We start from the raw sequence: 17,757 nt of genomic DNA, 5'->3' as shown, positions 1-17,757 counted from the left end.
CCTAGAAATGGTTGTGCGTGAAAATCCCAGTAACTGAGCAGATTGTGAAATACTCAGACCGGCCCGTCTGGCACCAACAACCATGCCACGCTCAAAATTGCTTAAATCACCTTTCTTTCCCATTCTGACATTCAGTTTGGAGTTCAGGAGATTGTCTTGACCAGGACCACACCCCTAAATGCATTGAAGCAACTGCCACGTGATTGGTTGATTAGATAATTGCATTAATGAGAAATTGAACAGGTGTTCCTAATAATCCTTTAGGTGAGTGTATATATATATATATATTTAATCATAACAATTCCTCACAACCTCCTTAACAGTTTTGGGTAAATTGTTCCACAATGGTTCATGTATAGAAACAATTGCCCTTCAGCAGGTTAAATTTTTCATATGTTCTTCCTGTCTCACCAGCCAAAACAGCAGTTTACCTAAGATCAAGATGAAGGGCAAGAACATACTTGTGCTCTAAATACCCTTCACTTAGTGTCATCAATCTAAAACATTTGAAACCCTGAAAACATTCTTTGACACTGCGTCACATCTTTTTAAATAATCCCAACCAGGTCTATAATCATAGGTGTGCGTCCTTTAATTGTGGGATGAGTGGGACATGTTTCTACCACTTTTTGCTTTTGAAAATTTTGTCCCCAACCACTTTTTAAAATAGCTTTTGTCAGGTAACATATTAGGTTCTTGAGCAGGAGTTTCCATTTAGTTTGTGTGTAATAATAAGTGGTGACCCAGCACTGGAGTTCCTAAATTAATTAGGCTAAATATTTATTGGAGTGCTTGTATTGGTCATCAAGAATGACTATTTATCAAAATCTGCAGATGACCTAATTAATATTCAATTAATATAGTATGCTAGTAAGTATAGTATAGCCTAAGTCTACCGTGCTGAGATGTTTTTGTAAAATTTCAGTAACACTTTATAATAACTTTAATGAGTCATTAACACAACTTATGTACAATGTAACAGACCAGCAGTTCATGTACAGTACATTAATACTAATACATATGAAAATGTGTCAGTCCAATTTTCTAACTTTCGTACTATTTAATTGCACATTAGACAATGATCTACTATACACTGTATAATGTAATAATGTTAATTATTGTATTAATTACTGTTAAATTAATGTATTACTCAGTTCTTAAAAAGTGATTCTAAACATTATAGAGTCATGATACATTTCCTAATATTGTTTTCATTAGATAGCAGACTTAATTTCCTCTCATGTCATGAGCTTTAAATGTTCTGAATTTAAACATGTGACAGGTTCTTTGCTCTCTTGTAAAGGAGGAAGCGAGAGCCGCGTGTATATTCCAACGTAAGACTTTAACATTACCACTTTCCTATGTAAGACAATAAACTGCTTTACAGCACAACACAAAACATATGAGCACACAGTCAGAGTCGTGCGCCTCTCTCCCCTTTCCACCGGTCTGGATCGCCACTCTACGCTCTCACTGCACACACAAAACAGCTGGTAACAGGTGCCAACCCTTACCGCGCTCTCTCTCGGCCTCGCTCTCCACAGATGTCGATCGGCCACGCCCCCATCACCACAGAACACATAAGTTTTCTTTTTGAATTATGTAATTGCTCAAGCATGGATTTATTTTAGATAACAACACAGGAGACAAAAGTACACTCAGTGCCTCAGTCTCCACTCATGTTATATATATATATATATATATATATATATATATATATATATATATATATATATAGGCTAGTAAAGCACAACTATCTATGATAACTGCTATGTTCTGACGTTCTCTTAGATGGAGATCAGTGTTTACTATGAAATACTATGAACCTCTGGATAATATAGATTAAGTAATCTATTTTAAACTAAACTTTGTTGTTCTGAAACCTAAAGCTAAGGAAAAGAATATGCTGCAGAATATAATTCCAAAACCATGTGATATAAAGCACCATACTCATGTTCATTGGTTTTCTTTATTTAAAAGTAATTAACAAAAATATATATTTGTCACAAATTTCAACAGGAAAAAGCCTTTAAAATACATTCATTCAAAATGAGTGCCATAAACAATCATTGTGTTTCAACCTGAAGTTACACTTTTTCATTATTTGGAAAAAAAGAGAGACTGTGGTTTTTCTGGATTGTTTGTAAGGACACTTCAGGGAGTTAAAACAGTAGGAAAGCTTAATATAACATAATCCCTGTCATTGTTTTTTGCTCTCCTCTAAAAAACGAAATAGGCACCTTGGAAACACATGACTCTTATTTTTTTCCCCCATTGTTTCTGGCATACCATTACATTGCAACGACTATGCTACTTAAATCTACTGGCAAACATGACATAATAGTCAACATTTTTGCACAAAGATATGTTATCTGTAATAACACGGATACATTCTGCCTTGCATTACATTCAGAAATGAAGACCTTTCAGGTCAGCGGCTCGACCTTTGATGAAAGCTTATAGATGAACGTCAACAACTGGAGCAGAGATGCTATCTACCACTCCAAAGACAAAATAATGTTCTACATTTGTAATTTTCCCACGTCATTTTCTAAAAGCTTTAGGTTTTCCCTTTTGCATAGAATTGCCCGTGCAAACACGAGCATTAAAGCACTGAGCCTGTACATCAGAATTGTATCTCTTTGGCTAAGACGTACACCAAATGAGATTTACATGATGATACGGTGTTGTAGGGGAGGATGGCTTTTCACTTTAGGTGGCAGACTTCAGACACTCATTTCACAGAAAACCTAGCAAAACATTAGTCTTACTAATGTAAGGCACTATGTATAGCATCTCTGAATGGCTTCTGAAAATAAAAGTCATCCTTATTCTATCATCACCCATAATCTCAAGTGATCTCATATTTCCCTGATTCTACATAAGTGTGACTTGAAAATCTTTTCAGGCACAGACAGACCAGAGTCTGATCGGTCTTTGGGACATAAACATGGGCGAAACCTTTGTTCGCCCGATATTGAATGTCCTCTTTGTTTACTGAAAGCGTTCTGCCTCGCCTGGTCCAGACATCTCCTCCTCTCTCTGGCCCTCTGCAGGAGTTACAGATGGCTTATTCGATGCGAACAGCTCAAACGAGGAACAAGTACCAATCTCAGTGTCAGAGAGGCGTCTGGGAGATTCAAATCCCGACTTTTAATTCAAACATCTTGTGATGTTCAGCTAGCAGAGAGTTCAACATGTCATACAGCGAGGACGTATGTTGATGGGTTGAGGGTTTGGGTCCACCTGAGGGGAGAAAACCAAACACAAATGAGAAAGATTGCAATTTGACAAACTTTCTGAAATGGTCTCATGTAAACAAATAAGCCTACATGGTCTTATATGCAAATGTCTGCTCACCTCGCTGTACACCGGAGGTGGGCGTAATCTGAACTCCTGCACATAGGCCATCAGGGAGCGCTGAAGAACTCCACTGAGGTCCTCCTCATGTTGGATTGCTGTGGAGTTCTGGATTGCTTCCTCATCTGTGACGACAGAGCTGTATTCTGGAGGAGCTGTATAAACAAAGAACTCAACTTGAGTGACAAACAGATATTTCTCTGTATGATGGAGCTTTGTGGCTAATAAGAGAGATTGAAGCTCAGGATTTGGGACACTCACGCTCCGGCTGCTCAGGGATGGCCATGCGAATCCACTCCATGTTCATGCTGTATTGGCTGCTGACACTGGATGTGCGACTGCCGAATGGATGGAGTGGGATGGTGCCCATTACCAGAGGAAGCTCCAGGGAAAGCTTGGAAGTCCCAGGAACATCTACACAGACCTAAGAAAAAAAAAGTGCTGTTCCATAAGGTCATGAACATCACATGGGAAAATTTTAGCTCACTTAAAATTTTTTGATTGAATGTGAGATTCCAATTAGTTTGCAATGCCAACAAACTCACCCTGAGCATGTATTCCACTTTGATTATACGACACTGCAGAATGGAGGGGCCGATAGGGGGGATTTTAATGGCTCGGCCATGCCAGGTCTCTCTACGGTGTGCACCAAGTATGTCCCCGCAGAGTGTGGCCACCACAGCTCGCTTCTGCTTCATGGTGCCCCTCGCAATGAAGGTCTGCGTCTGAGTGATGTAAGCTTTAGGCACCACGGATCGAGATGTGGAGTTATCAAATTCAGCAAAGACTGGAATCACTTCACCTATAAGACAAGAATGGCAAGTTAATGTTTCTGCAGCGAAAACCTTATCATGTCAAACATGAGTGTGTCAAAAGGATGTCTATACCTGTTGTGTAACCCTTGCGGTCGATCTTCGCAGTGATTGACACCTGCCCACAGTTGCGGTACCAGATGCGGGCCATCTTCTCTTTGGTTCCAGCTTGAGGTGCCTTTATAATAAATTATAAAGTTAGCCAAATTAGCCAACATAAATATAAGTTGAAAAAAAAAACTGTATATAAACAGATATTCTGTCATCTCACCAGTAAACTAGGAGTGTTGATGTCAATGGGCTCGATAACTGTGAACTCTTTCTTGATCTTCTTGACCGAGGCCCATGGCCGATGCAGCTTAACCTTCACCCAGTATCGAATGCTGCCGTGCTTGCCTTCAAAGGATGTCACCAGGGTTCTAACAGACAAAACATTCATATTAATCCTTATCTCCTTGGGAAACTTTCCAAAAAAAGCTCACTGATAACATTCATATGAGACTAATAAACAGCAAGACTCACTCCTCTGGCAGCTGAAAACTGAAAGGGTACTCATGCCTCCCGGCAGGAAGGACCGTCAGTTCACCATTATCTGCAAGGGAACATATAGAAAGAAACAGGGTTGAAGCAATAAATCAGAAAAAGAAAAAAAAACAGGGTCCTAAAGTTGAAATTCAACAGGTTATAGCAAAAAACACTCAAATCACCCTCTCAAACAATGACACCAAAAGTCATGAAATAGGCTATGTTGTGCCTGCTTAGAAAAACAACTCATTCAGAAACATTTGTCTGCAATGGCAGAAAGTTCCTTTGATTCAGCCTCTGTCACTCAAAAATGAGATAAAGAGTAAAAACCAATACGGATGAACTGCAAACACCTCTTGAATTATAGTTTATTCTGAAGCTATAAAATACAACTGACCAGAATAACTAAATTACGCATTACCCATATAGTTTTAGTTTCACTATGGTGTTAAAACTCGACCCAGACAGCTTGGCTCAGGTTAAAAAAACAAGTTGAGGATGTTTTTGCACTACTGCACACTTAAGCTGTTGCAGCCACTCAGCAGCAGCATTTTTGGTTATAATATATTGTACCGCAAAACTGTCAAGAAGCAAAAGCGGAGTCTCTGACTGACCTGCCTGCAGCAACACTTCTCTCCGGTTCAGATACTCCACTTCATCGCTGTAGTTCTGCGTGTAAGCGGTGCTTGAGCCGGCGCTGCGAGACTCGGTCCAGTGCACTTTGGCGAAACCTTCTGCATGCAGCTTCACTGACTCGACTTTACTCTCTCCCGTGAGCTCCAGCACAACCTTTCCTGATACAACATCTCCACTGCTGAACACCGGAGGAGAGTCCATCTCCGGAGAATCAAACACGATATCGAACTTTTTCAACTTGTCGAAAATCATATTTGGTCTTGCGAAAGTTTCCTAACTGCAACCCTTAAATCTATATCGCCTTCAGATGTAAAAAGTCAAACAAAGACACAATGTGCGTTAAAGTGCGGAGAGGTTTACCGTTCCTTGAGACTCAAAACAAAACTGAAGCTGTGCATAGTCCCTGGTCGGCCTTTAACTCATGTGGGCGGTCTCACTGAATTTATTATGTAAAGCCTATGGCAGAAATCGCTGCCTGCTTATAAACATATTGACAGGGTGTGGATAGAGCTTGGATGATTGATGGTTACAGGTTCTTAGACAAAAACAAGCTGACTGAGCATGCTCGAACCAGGGGAACCTCCCCGTGAAGTTCAGCAAAACAAAAACGAGTTCTCTCTGTCCTGTTGAGAGAAGGTTGTGAACGTGTGCGCTGGTTTGTCCGTAATATTTTTAAAAGATGCACATTTATAAACTTTGTTTCACATAATTTCCAAATAAATAATAATGACTTAAAGAAAAGCCATTTTTAGACAAAACAGATACACAGTACGAAGAGTATGTGTTACTGCCAACTGAGCATTCTGCCAAAAGCTGGATAAAAATCGCAAAAGTGCTAATCTCAGATATGCCTTTGAACAACAGAAAATAGCATAACAACTTGTTTCTTTGTTACCAGCGGGGAAAAGTTCAAGAATCGCCTCCTTGTGGAGGATTCGCCACATTAGTTTAAGTGATAGGCTACGCAATGTAGTCGAGAAGGACGACTGCATTAATATCAGTGTTTGGTACGTTACTGTAAAAAATACATATTTACTAACTACTAATTAAATATTCTACAGTGTAATTAGATTATTGTACTAATTACTCTGTCTTTAAAGTAATTGCATTACTTATTACTTTCTAAAACCCTTATCAACCTCGATCAAATGAAAAAACAAGGATAGACATGAATTCTTTTAATTGAAAATAAATTATTAATGAACTGGCCAAATAATTTAAGGGGGCAGCATTAAATTAGAAAACATATATTTTAACATTAGACGTTACATTTAGATTTTAAATTCACTATTGCTTTATACAGAATTGTTCTATAGTCTATACATTACTTAACGCAATTACATCAGAAGTAACTGTAATTAAATTATTGAAAAATTAAGAGTAATCCCTTACTTTACTTTTTTCAATGAAAAAGTAATTTAATTACAGTAATTAATTATTTACTAATACACCCAGCACTGATTAATATTAATGAGTTACAGTAAATCTTTAATTATGTACAACTGTTGGGGGCCTGGCTAGCTCAGTGAATATTGATGTTGAGTACCACCCCTGGAGTCGTGAGTTAGAATCCAGGGTGTGCTGAGTGAATCCAGCCAGGTCTTCTAAGCAACCAAATTGGCCCGGTTGCTAGGGAGGGTAGACTCACATGGGGTAACCTCTTTGTGGTCACGATTAGTGGTTCTCGCTCTCAATGGGGTGCGTGATAAGTTGTGTGTAGATCGTGGAATGTAGCATGAGCCTCCACATGCTGGGTGTCTCCGCGGTGTCATGCACAACGAGCCACGTGATAAGATGCACGGATTGACAGTCTCAGAAGCGGAGGCAACTTAAGGATAATGAAACATTATGTTCTTAGTATACTAGAGTAATGAGAGCTGAGAATGGGGCTTTGCCATCATGGGTACAAATTACATTTTATTATAAATTAAAATATATAAAAAAGTAATAATACATTTGAACATTTCTTATGTTTTCCCTAGTATTTATGTTCAATGTAATGCATCAGAGGTGAAGAGAAGCGTCAGTTGTTTTTTTGTATGTATAGTGTTCTAAAACCTTTGAATGGTGGTGTGTAATATAGAGGTATATAAAATTGATTATATCTCTGTAATCTTAAAAATAGCCAAATCTACTGGTTATATCCCTTCATTTTAATGAATAAGCATTTGCTGTCAGCCACGCTAAACTGTGCACCCGCATTGCGTGTGTGTGTAAGACTGTAGAACAGACATTCTCGAAGAATAATACCAAAACAAATGGCACAGCATTTATTTGTGCATTAAATTACACATACTGCTTGACTTATGTAGCCTACTTGTGGGAAGTATTGTGAGCAAAGAAAACGACCGCAACCTTTTCAAAATAGAGGACTATGTAAAATCAAAGATATTGTTTCAAATATTATGAAGGATGGTAGCTTGACTACTTGGATAAGTAAAAAGCAATACAAAAAAAACAACTATGAACGCAGTTTCATCATGCATAGGCCTACCTATGAAAGATGACAGAGCCAATGAGAGTAATTTATGGGCGGAGAGACATAAGTAGTCCCGCCCAATGTATTGCCTGCCCCATTCTCCAAGCTGCAGCCAGGCAGCCTTGAAGTTATCGCCGTGGCTTGTTCCCCCTCTAGTGGTGTTCTTTTAAAATTCCAATTTAGGGACCATGTCCTCTATGCCAAAACACAAGCTATTAATTTAAATAATGTACCCTAACTGATCTACCATGAATTGCAACTATATGGAAAACCTATGTAATGTGGATCTTTGCATAACTGCTCTCTAACTGTCATGTGAACCCTGGCATACACAAAAATGAGCCCAGCAAACATACAAGTGTCTGAAATGCAGGAATATTTATAATTATATTCTCTGGAAGACTCCATTTTTGTGAGCTATGTCAGATATCTTGATTGGGTGTGGTATTGGCTGTGAATGACTTCACATTGAGCTTTCATTCTGCCCTCTGAGTCATTCCTTTTTATCACAGATATGAAATGCATGCTTAGAGTCTGTTTACATCCTGATAACTTTTGACCACTTGAGAATTTGTTTTTGCATGCACTGCACCAAACCCCTCCAATTTACTTGTTAAAGGATGGACAGATATTGACTATCAATAATGCCTACTACACAATTTCTACACTACAGTGTAGAACAATTTTTATCACTTTATTATTTCAATAAAATATTCCTCACTACATTATATACAGGCTGCTTTAATACACTTTTTGGTGTAATTTTAGGTAGGTATGCTTGCAAATTTACTGTTAGTATTAATAATGGTGAATCTAATTCTTATTTATGCAATATGGACAATGAAATGTAAAATTATACTACAACGATCTTTGCATGACCATGTGGTGCTCAAATTTGTTATAATTTCACACTGGGGTCAGTTAAAAAATCTTTTATACAGAATAAATATTGATGCTCGGGTCAAGATAAAACTTGTGTTGATTCTCACCAAGGTGAATGTCATTCGTATACTACAGTTTGCAATTGTATACTATTATTAAATAAAATGCTATGTATTTTAAAGAAATAGTGTTGCATATTCTACTTTCCCCTGCATGTGCTTCACATATTCAAGTATCCATAGTTGGGTAAGTCACTCAAAAAACGTAATTCACTACAAATCACTAATTACTACTCTAAAATTGTAATCAGATCACTTACTTCACAGATTACTTAAATACATCTTTATAAAACACTTCAAATACGTTTTTCCACTCAGTGAATTCAAAGTATAGTAGCTATAAGCAATATGAGCGGCCAATCTACCGCAAAGCAAGGTTATTTATTTTTATTATTATTTTTAAATATAGCCTACTAAAAGCTGCGAGACTATTCACTAGGGGTGGGGGCCTCCAAGTAGCATTTCGCTTAGTTAGGGCCCCGTATACTCAGAAACAGACCTGATCAAATGTACTTAAGTCAGTAACTGCTCCAGTGCTCAGCATGTCAAATGTGATGAACGAAGGAGCCGCTTCCTGACTCGTCAACATGTGCACTACATGACTTTCTGCACGATGACACGAGAGGTGATGCGTTGTACAAAATAGTTTAATTTTAAACCGAAAAATTGTCTGGTGGACATAAGGAGAGCGAATAAACTCAAGTGAACCAACCTCGAATAAGGTGCTGTCTCTTTCTGAAATAAGTTATATTGGATGTGTAATCGTTGTAGACGGTGTTCACGCCAACACTGCGGTTCTCCAGCCAGTGGGCTGTGGCGACCCCTCTTCCGTGCACTCTCAGGGCTCGGACTTTGATCTCCTGGTTGAGTTCCAGGACCACCATCCCAGTGACCATCTCTCCACCGCTGTACACAACATCATCTGGTCCGTCCAGCTGAAGAGCAAAGAGTTTGATGCTTTGGAATGCCATTACTGTGAGAGCAAGCCAGAGGTTGAAATCATATCGATCGTCTGTTCATGCACCTGTAATGGTTCATTACGACAGGCTTAAATAATGCTGCAAATGAAGAGACAACGGTGCTATAGGCTACTCTATCCATAAATACAGTCACAATATAAAACTTCAGTGTTATTTATTTTTGAAAAAGTGATGGTAAAGCTTAAACAGTTAGAAGGTTACTATTAAATATTAGTGACAAAATAGCAAGGTCAAAAGCATGGAAAACTTACCTTCCATTTGTGAAACCAACAAGCCTCAACAACACCGTAGCACCACCGTAAAAAGTTAAATTTATTACTACGTTTGTTGCTTATGCGACCGCCCACATTTGATTCTGCACCAATAGGAACCAGGCACTTGCGAGAGGCCCGCCCCCTTTGTGTTTGTAGCTCCCCTCCACAAAAGTCATCACAACTATGAAATAACATAAATGGAACTAAGGGAATTATGTTGTGACTAAAGATGCTAAAATATAACACAGTTTTATTTTATTTTGGATTTTGTTTAAAGTAGTCACGCTTTAGAATTTGCAGACATGTAGGCTACTCTTGACATTTTCTCAACCAACTTCTTGAGGTATCACCCAGGGATGCTTTTTAAACAGTATTGAAGGAGTTCCCATCTATGTTGGGCACTTATTGGCTGCATTTCTATATTATTTGGTCCAAATCATCAATAAAAAAAAAAAGAAATGTATTATAAAATTTTAGTTTTGTAATTAAATGTATATGGTGGCACAATTATATTTTTGTCTACAAAACAAATTTCAAACATTTAAGTATACACCTTCAGATCAAAAGATTTTTAAGATCATGATAAACATTTCAGTCAAGTGTTTCAAATGTTTTGACTGGTGTGTATATACTCACCTAGAACTTTATTAGGAACAGTATGGTCCTAAAAATAGTTCCCAATATGGTCTTCTGCTGTCGTAGCCCATTCGCCTCAAGGTTCGATGTGTTTGCATTCTTAGATGCTATTCTGCACACTACAAATGTACAGAGTGGTTATCTGAGTAACTGTAGCCTTTCTGTCAGCTCAAACCTGTCTGGCCATTCTCATAGTAAACTCTAGAGACTATAGTGTCTGTTGTGCATGAAAATCCAAGGAGATCAGCAGTTATACCAGTCAAACCAGCCTGTCTGGCACCAACAATCATGCCACCAATTTTCCCTATTGTGATGGTTGATGTGAACATTAACTGAAGCTCCTGACCCATATTTGCATGATTTTATGCAGTGCATTGCTGCCACAGGATTGGCTGATTAGATAATCAAATTAATAAGTAGGTGTACAGGTGTTCCTAATAAAGTTCTAGGTGAGTGTATATACATTTTGTGTGTGTGTGGGGGGTGGTAATAATAATAATAATACATTTTATTTCTAATGCACTTTTCTAGAACCCAAACGCTACAAACAGATGACAATAAAACAAATAAAGTACAAAAGTACTGTAATACAGCACAAAACAATAAATCATTCTAAACAATACAACAGAACTAATCAATACAATGAAATATGAGTCATTGCAATCTATAAAAGCAATTTTAAAAAGACAGGTTTTTTTAAACTTCTTAAAACTGTCTAATGTGGGAGCATCTCTAACAGCAAGAGGAAGTGCATTCCATAATCTAGGTGCAGCAACTGAAAAAGCTCTCTCACCCATAGATTTGAGTCTACAAGAAGGCTGCTGAACAGTATGCATAATTGCATAATTGCAGGATTTTAACTTTTCAAACTTTTGGACCGCACTAAATTAAAATGAATATGGCCTTTACAGGATGATAATGGCCATGTTTTTTAATCACTAGCAAGTTCTATTAACTTCCTAATGCAATCAGGCATAATTTCTAACAAATCAGAGTATACAAATCCCCCTCCCAAAAAAAACACAAACTAAACAAAATCTATATTCCCTCTAAAATGTTGGAACTGGTGTTTGCATAAAAACCAAATTCAAGGTTGCAACTTTACATTCTGTTTGTTTTGAGTGTGAGAAAGAAAGGCTGATAAACGAGATATAACTTGTACAATTAGCCCAACAGATGGTTTGATAACAAACAAGCTCTGGTTAAATATGGTGCAGGTAGAGGTGCTGCCAAGTGTTTTCAATTATGCATAGACAGACCTAAATTGAAAGGCTTCTTTGGCAAACAGCAAAGCACCATCTTTAACTATGGACCCTTTGGCACTATCCCATGATATTTTGTACATTCACTGGTCTACATGCTTATAGGTATTATGTGAGGTCAGTGAGCTGCTATTTAACAGTCATAGTTATTGTAGACTGTAATTACCATGAGCCACAGATTGCCATTTAACCTTGAGGACACCCCTACACACATTTGATCTGTATGTAGGACATGTTCTGTTGCCATAACAAGCCTCAAAGCATTCTCCTCTGCTGATATGTAGTAATTACATCTAAATTGTTTACTTCAATGTGCATATGTTTTACATTCTGGATTTATTATATGACATGAAAGTAACAGGACAGAAAAAGCCAAAGCAATGCTTTGAATAAGTTAGATTTTTTGATATGTCAAAAAACTACAGTACACTGGCTTTTATGGGGTGGATTGTCCAGGGACGTTTTGGAATAGGGTTTGGGCATGAACATTTTGTAGATTGTCCTGAAGTCATGTTTGCTGTGTTGGGGCCTGATGTGGTGGTATTTAACCTACAAAGAGATAATTCAAGGTAAAGATCAGAGAAATCGAAACATCACAACAGCTTGAGTCAGGCCACCTCTTTTGGCGGTTACTGCTCCTGAGATTTTGTGCTGGGTACAAAACGGGCAGATGCACTGCCCATAGTCCTGATACTTGCTCCATCTACATGCAGTGGAAACTGTATGTAGTTTCTCTGAGAAGGTAAACACCTTTCATTTAGGAAAGATATATTTGTAATTGGCATTCTCTCTTGGTTTCACTGAAGTGCCTTCCTTGGAACACCGGTTAAACCTGAAGGATAATCATCTACTAGTACTCAAACTTAAAATAAATTATTACATGACTGATTATAAATTAAATATGTTTCTCTGAACACAATGAAGAACATAATGAATATTTCATATTCCTTTTCCCCTGCCCTGAGAAAGGCTGTTTTGGGGAGAATCTACCTTTAAATGTTCATTATTTTGATGACTGAGAAAACCCCCATTCCTCAGTGAAGCAAATGTCATAATAGTAGACATGTAAATACTCAAAACAGTTCCTCCTTGGATCGCATTTAATTAAAAACTGTAACAAAGCACTTGATTCATCTTTTATTATTCACTAGCTCTCCAGTCATGTGACTTATGCAAAAATATTAAAGATTTCAAAGCATCCTTGTGTTTTTAAAAGAATTCAGAAAGTATAGGTTTCCTTTGGTTTTATGTTTTGTAATTGAAAACAGGTAATCACAGGAGATGTGCACACATTAAGCAAATACTTTTATTGGGAATTCATAGAAAATCACAAACAACAGGCACACAATAGAAAAATAGCACACGTACAAATGTTTTTGATATTGTAGGGCAAATGAAAGCAACATCCAAGCAGGGTAAAATCAACATTTAAGATTAAACGTTTAGACCAAGTCATGGCAGACTCGTAGGAAAAACTATATTTTATAAAGGTTGGTATAAAGAAGCATTCTGAGGTAACAACAGTTTTCTATAAAGTCTAAAGTGTTGTTCCTAAAGGGTTGTTGCAGTTTAAAGTGCCTTTTTAAACTGATCTGAATGTGAAAATTGAATTCAAGTGCTCTTCCAAAAAGCTGATCCAGTTTGCAGAAATGCATCAGTACCAACTTGCATATTCAGACACAGACTGCAGCAGACCAGCTAAAATAATGAACTAAAAAATCAAGAAGGGAAGTTAAGGTTAACAATTCACTCTTGTTATTGTACATTACAAAGAGAAATACCATGTGCTTTGAGTTGTTACTTACAGACCCCTAAATCAAGCAAGCTTCGTGAGAAATGTAAAAACAAACTGTTAAGGGCCAGAGTGATTCAACAAGCCATTAAACCACTTAAAGTTATAGTTCACCTGAAAATGAAAATTCTCTCATCATTTACAGCCGCTAATGCCATCCCAGATGTGTATGCCTTTCTTTCTTCAGAAGAACACGATTTAAGATTTTTAGAAAAATATCTAAACTCTGTAGGTCCATACAATGCAAGTGAATGGTGATCAGACCTTTGTAGCTCCAAAAATCACATAAAAAAACTAAGTAATCCACATCATCAAAAGTGATATGATAGATGTGGGTGAGAAAGACCAATATTTTAAATCCTTTTTTACTATAAATTCTCCTCCCTGCCCAGTAAGTGGCAATATGCACAAATAATGTGAAATGCCAAAAACTAAAGAAGAGTGGAGATTTAAAGTTAAAAAAGGACTTAAATATTGATCTGTTTCTCATCCACACCTATCATATCGCTTCTGAAGATATGCATTTAACCACTGGTGTCATATGGATTACTTTTAAGTTGCCTTTGTATGTTTTTTGGGCCTTCAAAGCTCTGGTCACCATTCACTTGCATTGTATGGACCTAAAGAGCTGAAATATTTTTCTAAAAATCTTCATTTGTGTTCAGCTGAAAAAGAAAGTCATACACATCTGGGATGGCAAAAGTGTGAGTAAATGATGAGATCAATTTTGGGTGAACTATCCCTTTAATAAATGTCCCAACAGATACTCCTAACAAAGATATGCTGGTGTCCATAAACATTGAAATACTTGTGATAATTTGTATTCCTGAACTCTATTTATATATATATATATATATATATATATAGATATATATATATATATATCTTAACAATAATAATTGTAAATATATTGAACAGTTTATAATCTACAGACTATCCTGTTCAAAATGTTCTAATAACTAATTTCGAGAGCTAGTTCAAAATCACGGCCAAATCACAGATCTTTCACACATCAATAACTATATCAACTATATCGATATCTAGTGCCACTCATCAGCTCTGATAGCTGCTTAGAAAAAGCTCCATTTTTTTTTATGACAGGATTTATTTGTGACTTTAGTTGACAAACATCTGGTAAATTGAAGGTTGAAGATTATCCTACATTTAGTTTTTATCATGCTCTGGATTTTAATACAGCTTAGTACCATAATGAACTGCTGGCTTGTAAGGAGTGCTGTTGGGGAAGATTCCAGTAGAAAAAAAGTGTCTATCCCATGATGGCATCTTTGCGGTATGGTTTAGCGGGTGCTGGTCATTTCTCCAGCAGCTTGGCTAAGTTCTGTTTCAGGTCACTCAGGTCATAGATCTTAACATCTAAAGTTTCAATGGCCTTCTGCACTTCACTTTCCACCCTGTTCCGGGCAACCTGGGAGGAAGCTAAAGCCTTCTCTGCTGTTTGCACTTGATTCTCCAGCTCTACATTCTTCACCTCCAGGTCCTAATGCCAAAGCAAATAATCATTATTTTCTGTATGACAGGTAACTAAAAGTTGATCATATTTATACAGTGGGGTCCAAAATTCTGAGACCACAAGAGAAAACGCTTCAATTTGAGATTTTATAAATGTAATGAAATAAAATTCCATTACAAATCAACAAGGTGAATATCACAAATTAGCTTATTTGATTAGTGACCAAAAATCAGTACAGCATCTTCAATACCAAGCCATAATGTTCACAATCTTAAACCTTTATTTATAGGTTCAAATAAATTTAGAATCGCAGATGTTCAATGTGCTCTCAGATTTTGGACCACAATGTACCATGGTATTAGTAAATGAACTTACATGCATCCTTTTGCTGGCGTCTTCCCTTTCTTTCTCCAGCTCACTTAAATCTGATTTCTTGCCCTGCAGATTCTTTATTTCCTGTAATTATAATTTCAAATGTCATAGTGCATATTCTGTATTATAATATGCACATTAAACAATGGATTTTAGACATTGTATTTACTTATTTTAAAAGGCTTCAGGAAGTTGATTCACATGGGCTGCAGCAGTAACAATAATGAAAATGGAAGCGACCATCATGACTACATTTAAATAGACACCAGAAGCCATTTATTGTGAGAAAGCTGCTTAAGGCTCAAAATCGGCGAATGCATTTAGATGGTCTGTGTTACCGGCTTGCTCGGTCAGTCAGTAGCTTTCTCCATAGCAACACAATTTCCCCGCCATGCTTGTGTAAATAGCAAACCTGGCATCTGAGGAAGACTTTGCTATTTTATTCCGTGGTGCTTCAATTTAATTTCCAGATATCCCAGAGTTGTTGTTGTGTTTGTTTCCTTAACTTTCTGTTGCGACCCGTAGCAGAATTGCACAGCAACAGTGGTTTCCGTCTTACCTAAAACTCTGGGATCCCACCAATGTATGAGCGCAAATACGCAAACATGAGGTACCATCGATACATTGGTGTGTATAAATGGATATAGTTAATAGTGTATGTGCTTTTCCCACTGTACTCCCAGAAATTTGGAATTCTTTCCTCTGTGTTGACTTGTTATTGGGCTCCCTCCTGTGACGTTTGTTACGCGGTCTGTTCAAGCACATGCATATTCTTCAAAAATATGTACACATTTTTTTATGTTTACATGGCCACATAAACCTTGTTCTCCGGGAGAAACCTGTCCGTTAAATTGCTTTCTCTTATTAAGAGCATAAGTAAAACCGGTGTTCTCGTTTACAAGATGTTTCAGAACTCAGAAACCTTGGAATAAACAGTTACTTATGCTCTTAATAAGAGATAGCGATTTATCGGACAGGTTTCTCCCGGAGAACAAGGTTTATGTGGCCATGTAAACATGGTCATTGTGTCGTGTCGACTGTGATATGTACATCCAAGCTGTACGTCAGCACAAAATATTTGCCAACCATGGACCAATAAGCTGTGAGCTTGAGGCTAGAACTAACCAACAGTATTTTCAATGGAAAAACTGATTTCGAATGGGCTATTTTAGAATAGAAAAACCTACACATAATGATACAACTGAATATACATTTGTTTGAAAACAAAAGAAGAGAAATGCATGAAAAACACAAGGGTGTGTAAATGAGAGAATTTGTTGTTTTTGGGTGAACTATCCCTTTAAGAATAAAACAAAACTACAATAGCAATAATTTCATGATATTTAAAAAATAAAAGTTCAGATGGATATGGGAAAATAAAGTGGTTGGTGTATCTCTGCAGCATTTTAAATATCAAAACAGGGTGTCGGATATCAGGGGCTTGCACTGTTGAGGTAGATTTGATGCATCACCCCATGCAACACCATGTACAATGTGCAAAGGAGTTATTTGCAGTGTGATTGAGCACAATTATTACAATGTTATTGAGCTAAATGTTACCTCATCTTTAGCTTTTATAAGAGCCTCCATTTCTGCCATAGACTGTGTGAGATCCTCGCTGCCCCTCTCACTGGAGGCAGAAACCCCACTCTGAGCCTCCAGCTCTGCAACCTGAAACATGAAACCAACAGATTACATCTATTCCAAGTGCTCTCACCAATTACAGGAGAAATGATCAGCCTCTACTGTATAAAATATGACATAAATGGTAAATGGTGAATTTCCCTGAAAAGTCATTACCGGTAGTTTGCATCCCTGTCCATTTTTTTCTATATTTTGTTGAGGTTGGCATGTGGTTGAGCATTCAATGACTTGTGACAGTTCTTCCTTTAAGGAGATGATATGATTGACTTCAAAAACTGGGTCCACAGAACTGTCCTGCCCAAAAATCACTGTGTTCTCCAGTGGTGTTACATTCCACACGGTCATTTTCTCAGTGACTGAGCTTCTCATCTTCTTAGGTCACTGTAATTTACAGGCAACTCTACAATCATGCTAACCCCAGAGGGAAAATAATAAACCAGGCCATCACTGCACTGGAGCTTTTAGCACTGTCACAAGTTACATCCATTTGTTCTGTTTGTGTTGGAGAGAAACTTAGCGGTCTCATATTCCCCACGGTCATTTGTCTTTCCTACGATCTGGGCGATGAAGGCGCATTGTCTTTTCCTTTAAAA

General features: G+C 37.5%; 2 protein-coding genes across 3 annotated transcripts in view; both read right to left on the bottom strand.

Moving 5' to 3' along the window:
- Positions 1-1,950: 1,950 nt before the first annotated feature.
- arrdc2 (arrestin domain containing 2) lies at positions 1,951-10,006 on the bottom strand. Of its 2 annotated transcripts, XM_052101250.1 has the most exons (9): positions 9,985-10,006; positions 9,466-9,726; positions 4,695-4,764; positions 4,444-4,591; positions 4,248-4,350; positions 3,906-4,162; positions 3,622-3,784; positions 3,361-3,515; positions 1,951-3,246 (listed from the first exon to the last, which is right to left on the bottom strand). In XM_052101250.1, exons 1-9 carry the CDS (start codon positions 9,989-9,991, stop codon positions 3,193-3,195), a joined length of 1,218 nt encoding a protein of 405 aa, XP_051957210.1. In that variant the 5' UTR covers positions 9,992-10,006; the 3' UTR covers positions 1,951-3,192. The 2 variants fall into 2 exon arrangements, with proteins under 2 accessions (XP_051957210.1, XP_051957209.1); XM_052101249.1 differs by lacking the exons at positions 9,466-9,726; positions 9,985-10,006 and adding an exon at positions 5,312-5,826.
- Positions 10,007-13,177: 3,171 nt separating this feature from the next.
- The window catches only part of LOC127625845 (homer protein homolog 3-like), a 46,783-nt gene continuing 42,203 nt past the window's right edge, over positions 13,178-17,757 (bottom strand). Inside the window, exons 7-9 of the mRNA XM_052101258.1 lie at positions 17,081-17,191; positions 15,524-15,604; positions 13,178-15,175 (exon numbers count right to left, since the gene is read on the bottom strand). Coding sequence (XP_051957218.1) covers positions 14,990-15,175; positions 15,524-15,604; positions 17,081-17,191 — 378 coding nt within the window. The 3' untranslated portion in view covers positions 13,178-14,989. The remainder of the gene's footprint in view (positions 15,176-15,523; positions 15,605-17,080; positions 17,192-17,757) is intronic.

Source organism: Xyrauchen texanus, chromosome 32 (genome assembly GCF_025860055.1).
Source record: "Xyrauchen texanus isolate HMW12.3.18 chromosome 32, RBS_HiC_50CHRs, whole genome shotgun sequence".
Classification (NCBI taxonomy): Eukaryota; Metazoa; Chordata; class Actinopteri; order Cypriniformes; family Catostomidae; genus Xyrauchen; species Xyrauchen texanus.
The sequence above is the reverse complement of the archived record's forward strand: the minus strand, read 5'-3'. Positions and strand labels throughout refer to the sequence as shown.

What these genes read in the sequence shown, in the direction of transcription:
- arrdc2 (XM_052101249.1), bottom strand. Translation starts at nt 5,585, where the DNA reads ATGATTTTCGACAAGTTGAAAAAGTTCGATATCGTGTTTGATTCTCCG. An exon ending in TCAACACTCCTAGTTTACTG is followed by an intron (nt 4,351 to 4,443) that starts GTGAGATGACAG and finishes TTTATTATAAAG; the next exon opens with GCACCTCAAGCTGGAACCAA. An exon ending in CATCCCTGAGCAGCCGGAGC is followed by an intron (nt 3,516 to 3,621) that starts GTGAGTGTCCCA and finishes TTGTTTATACAG; the next exon opens with CTCCTCCAGAATACAGCTCT.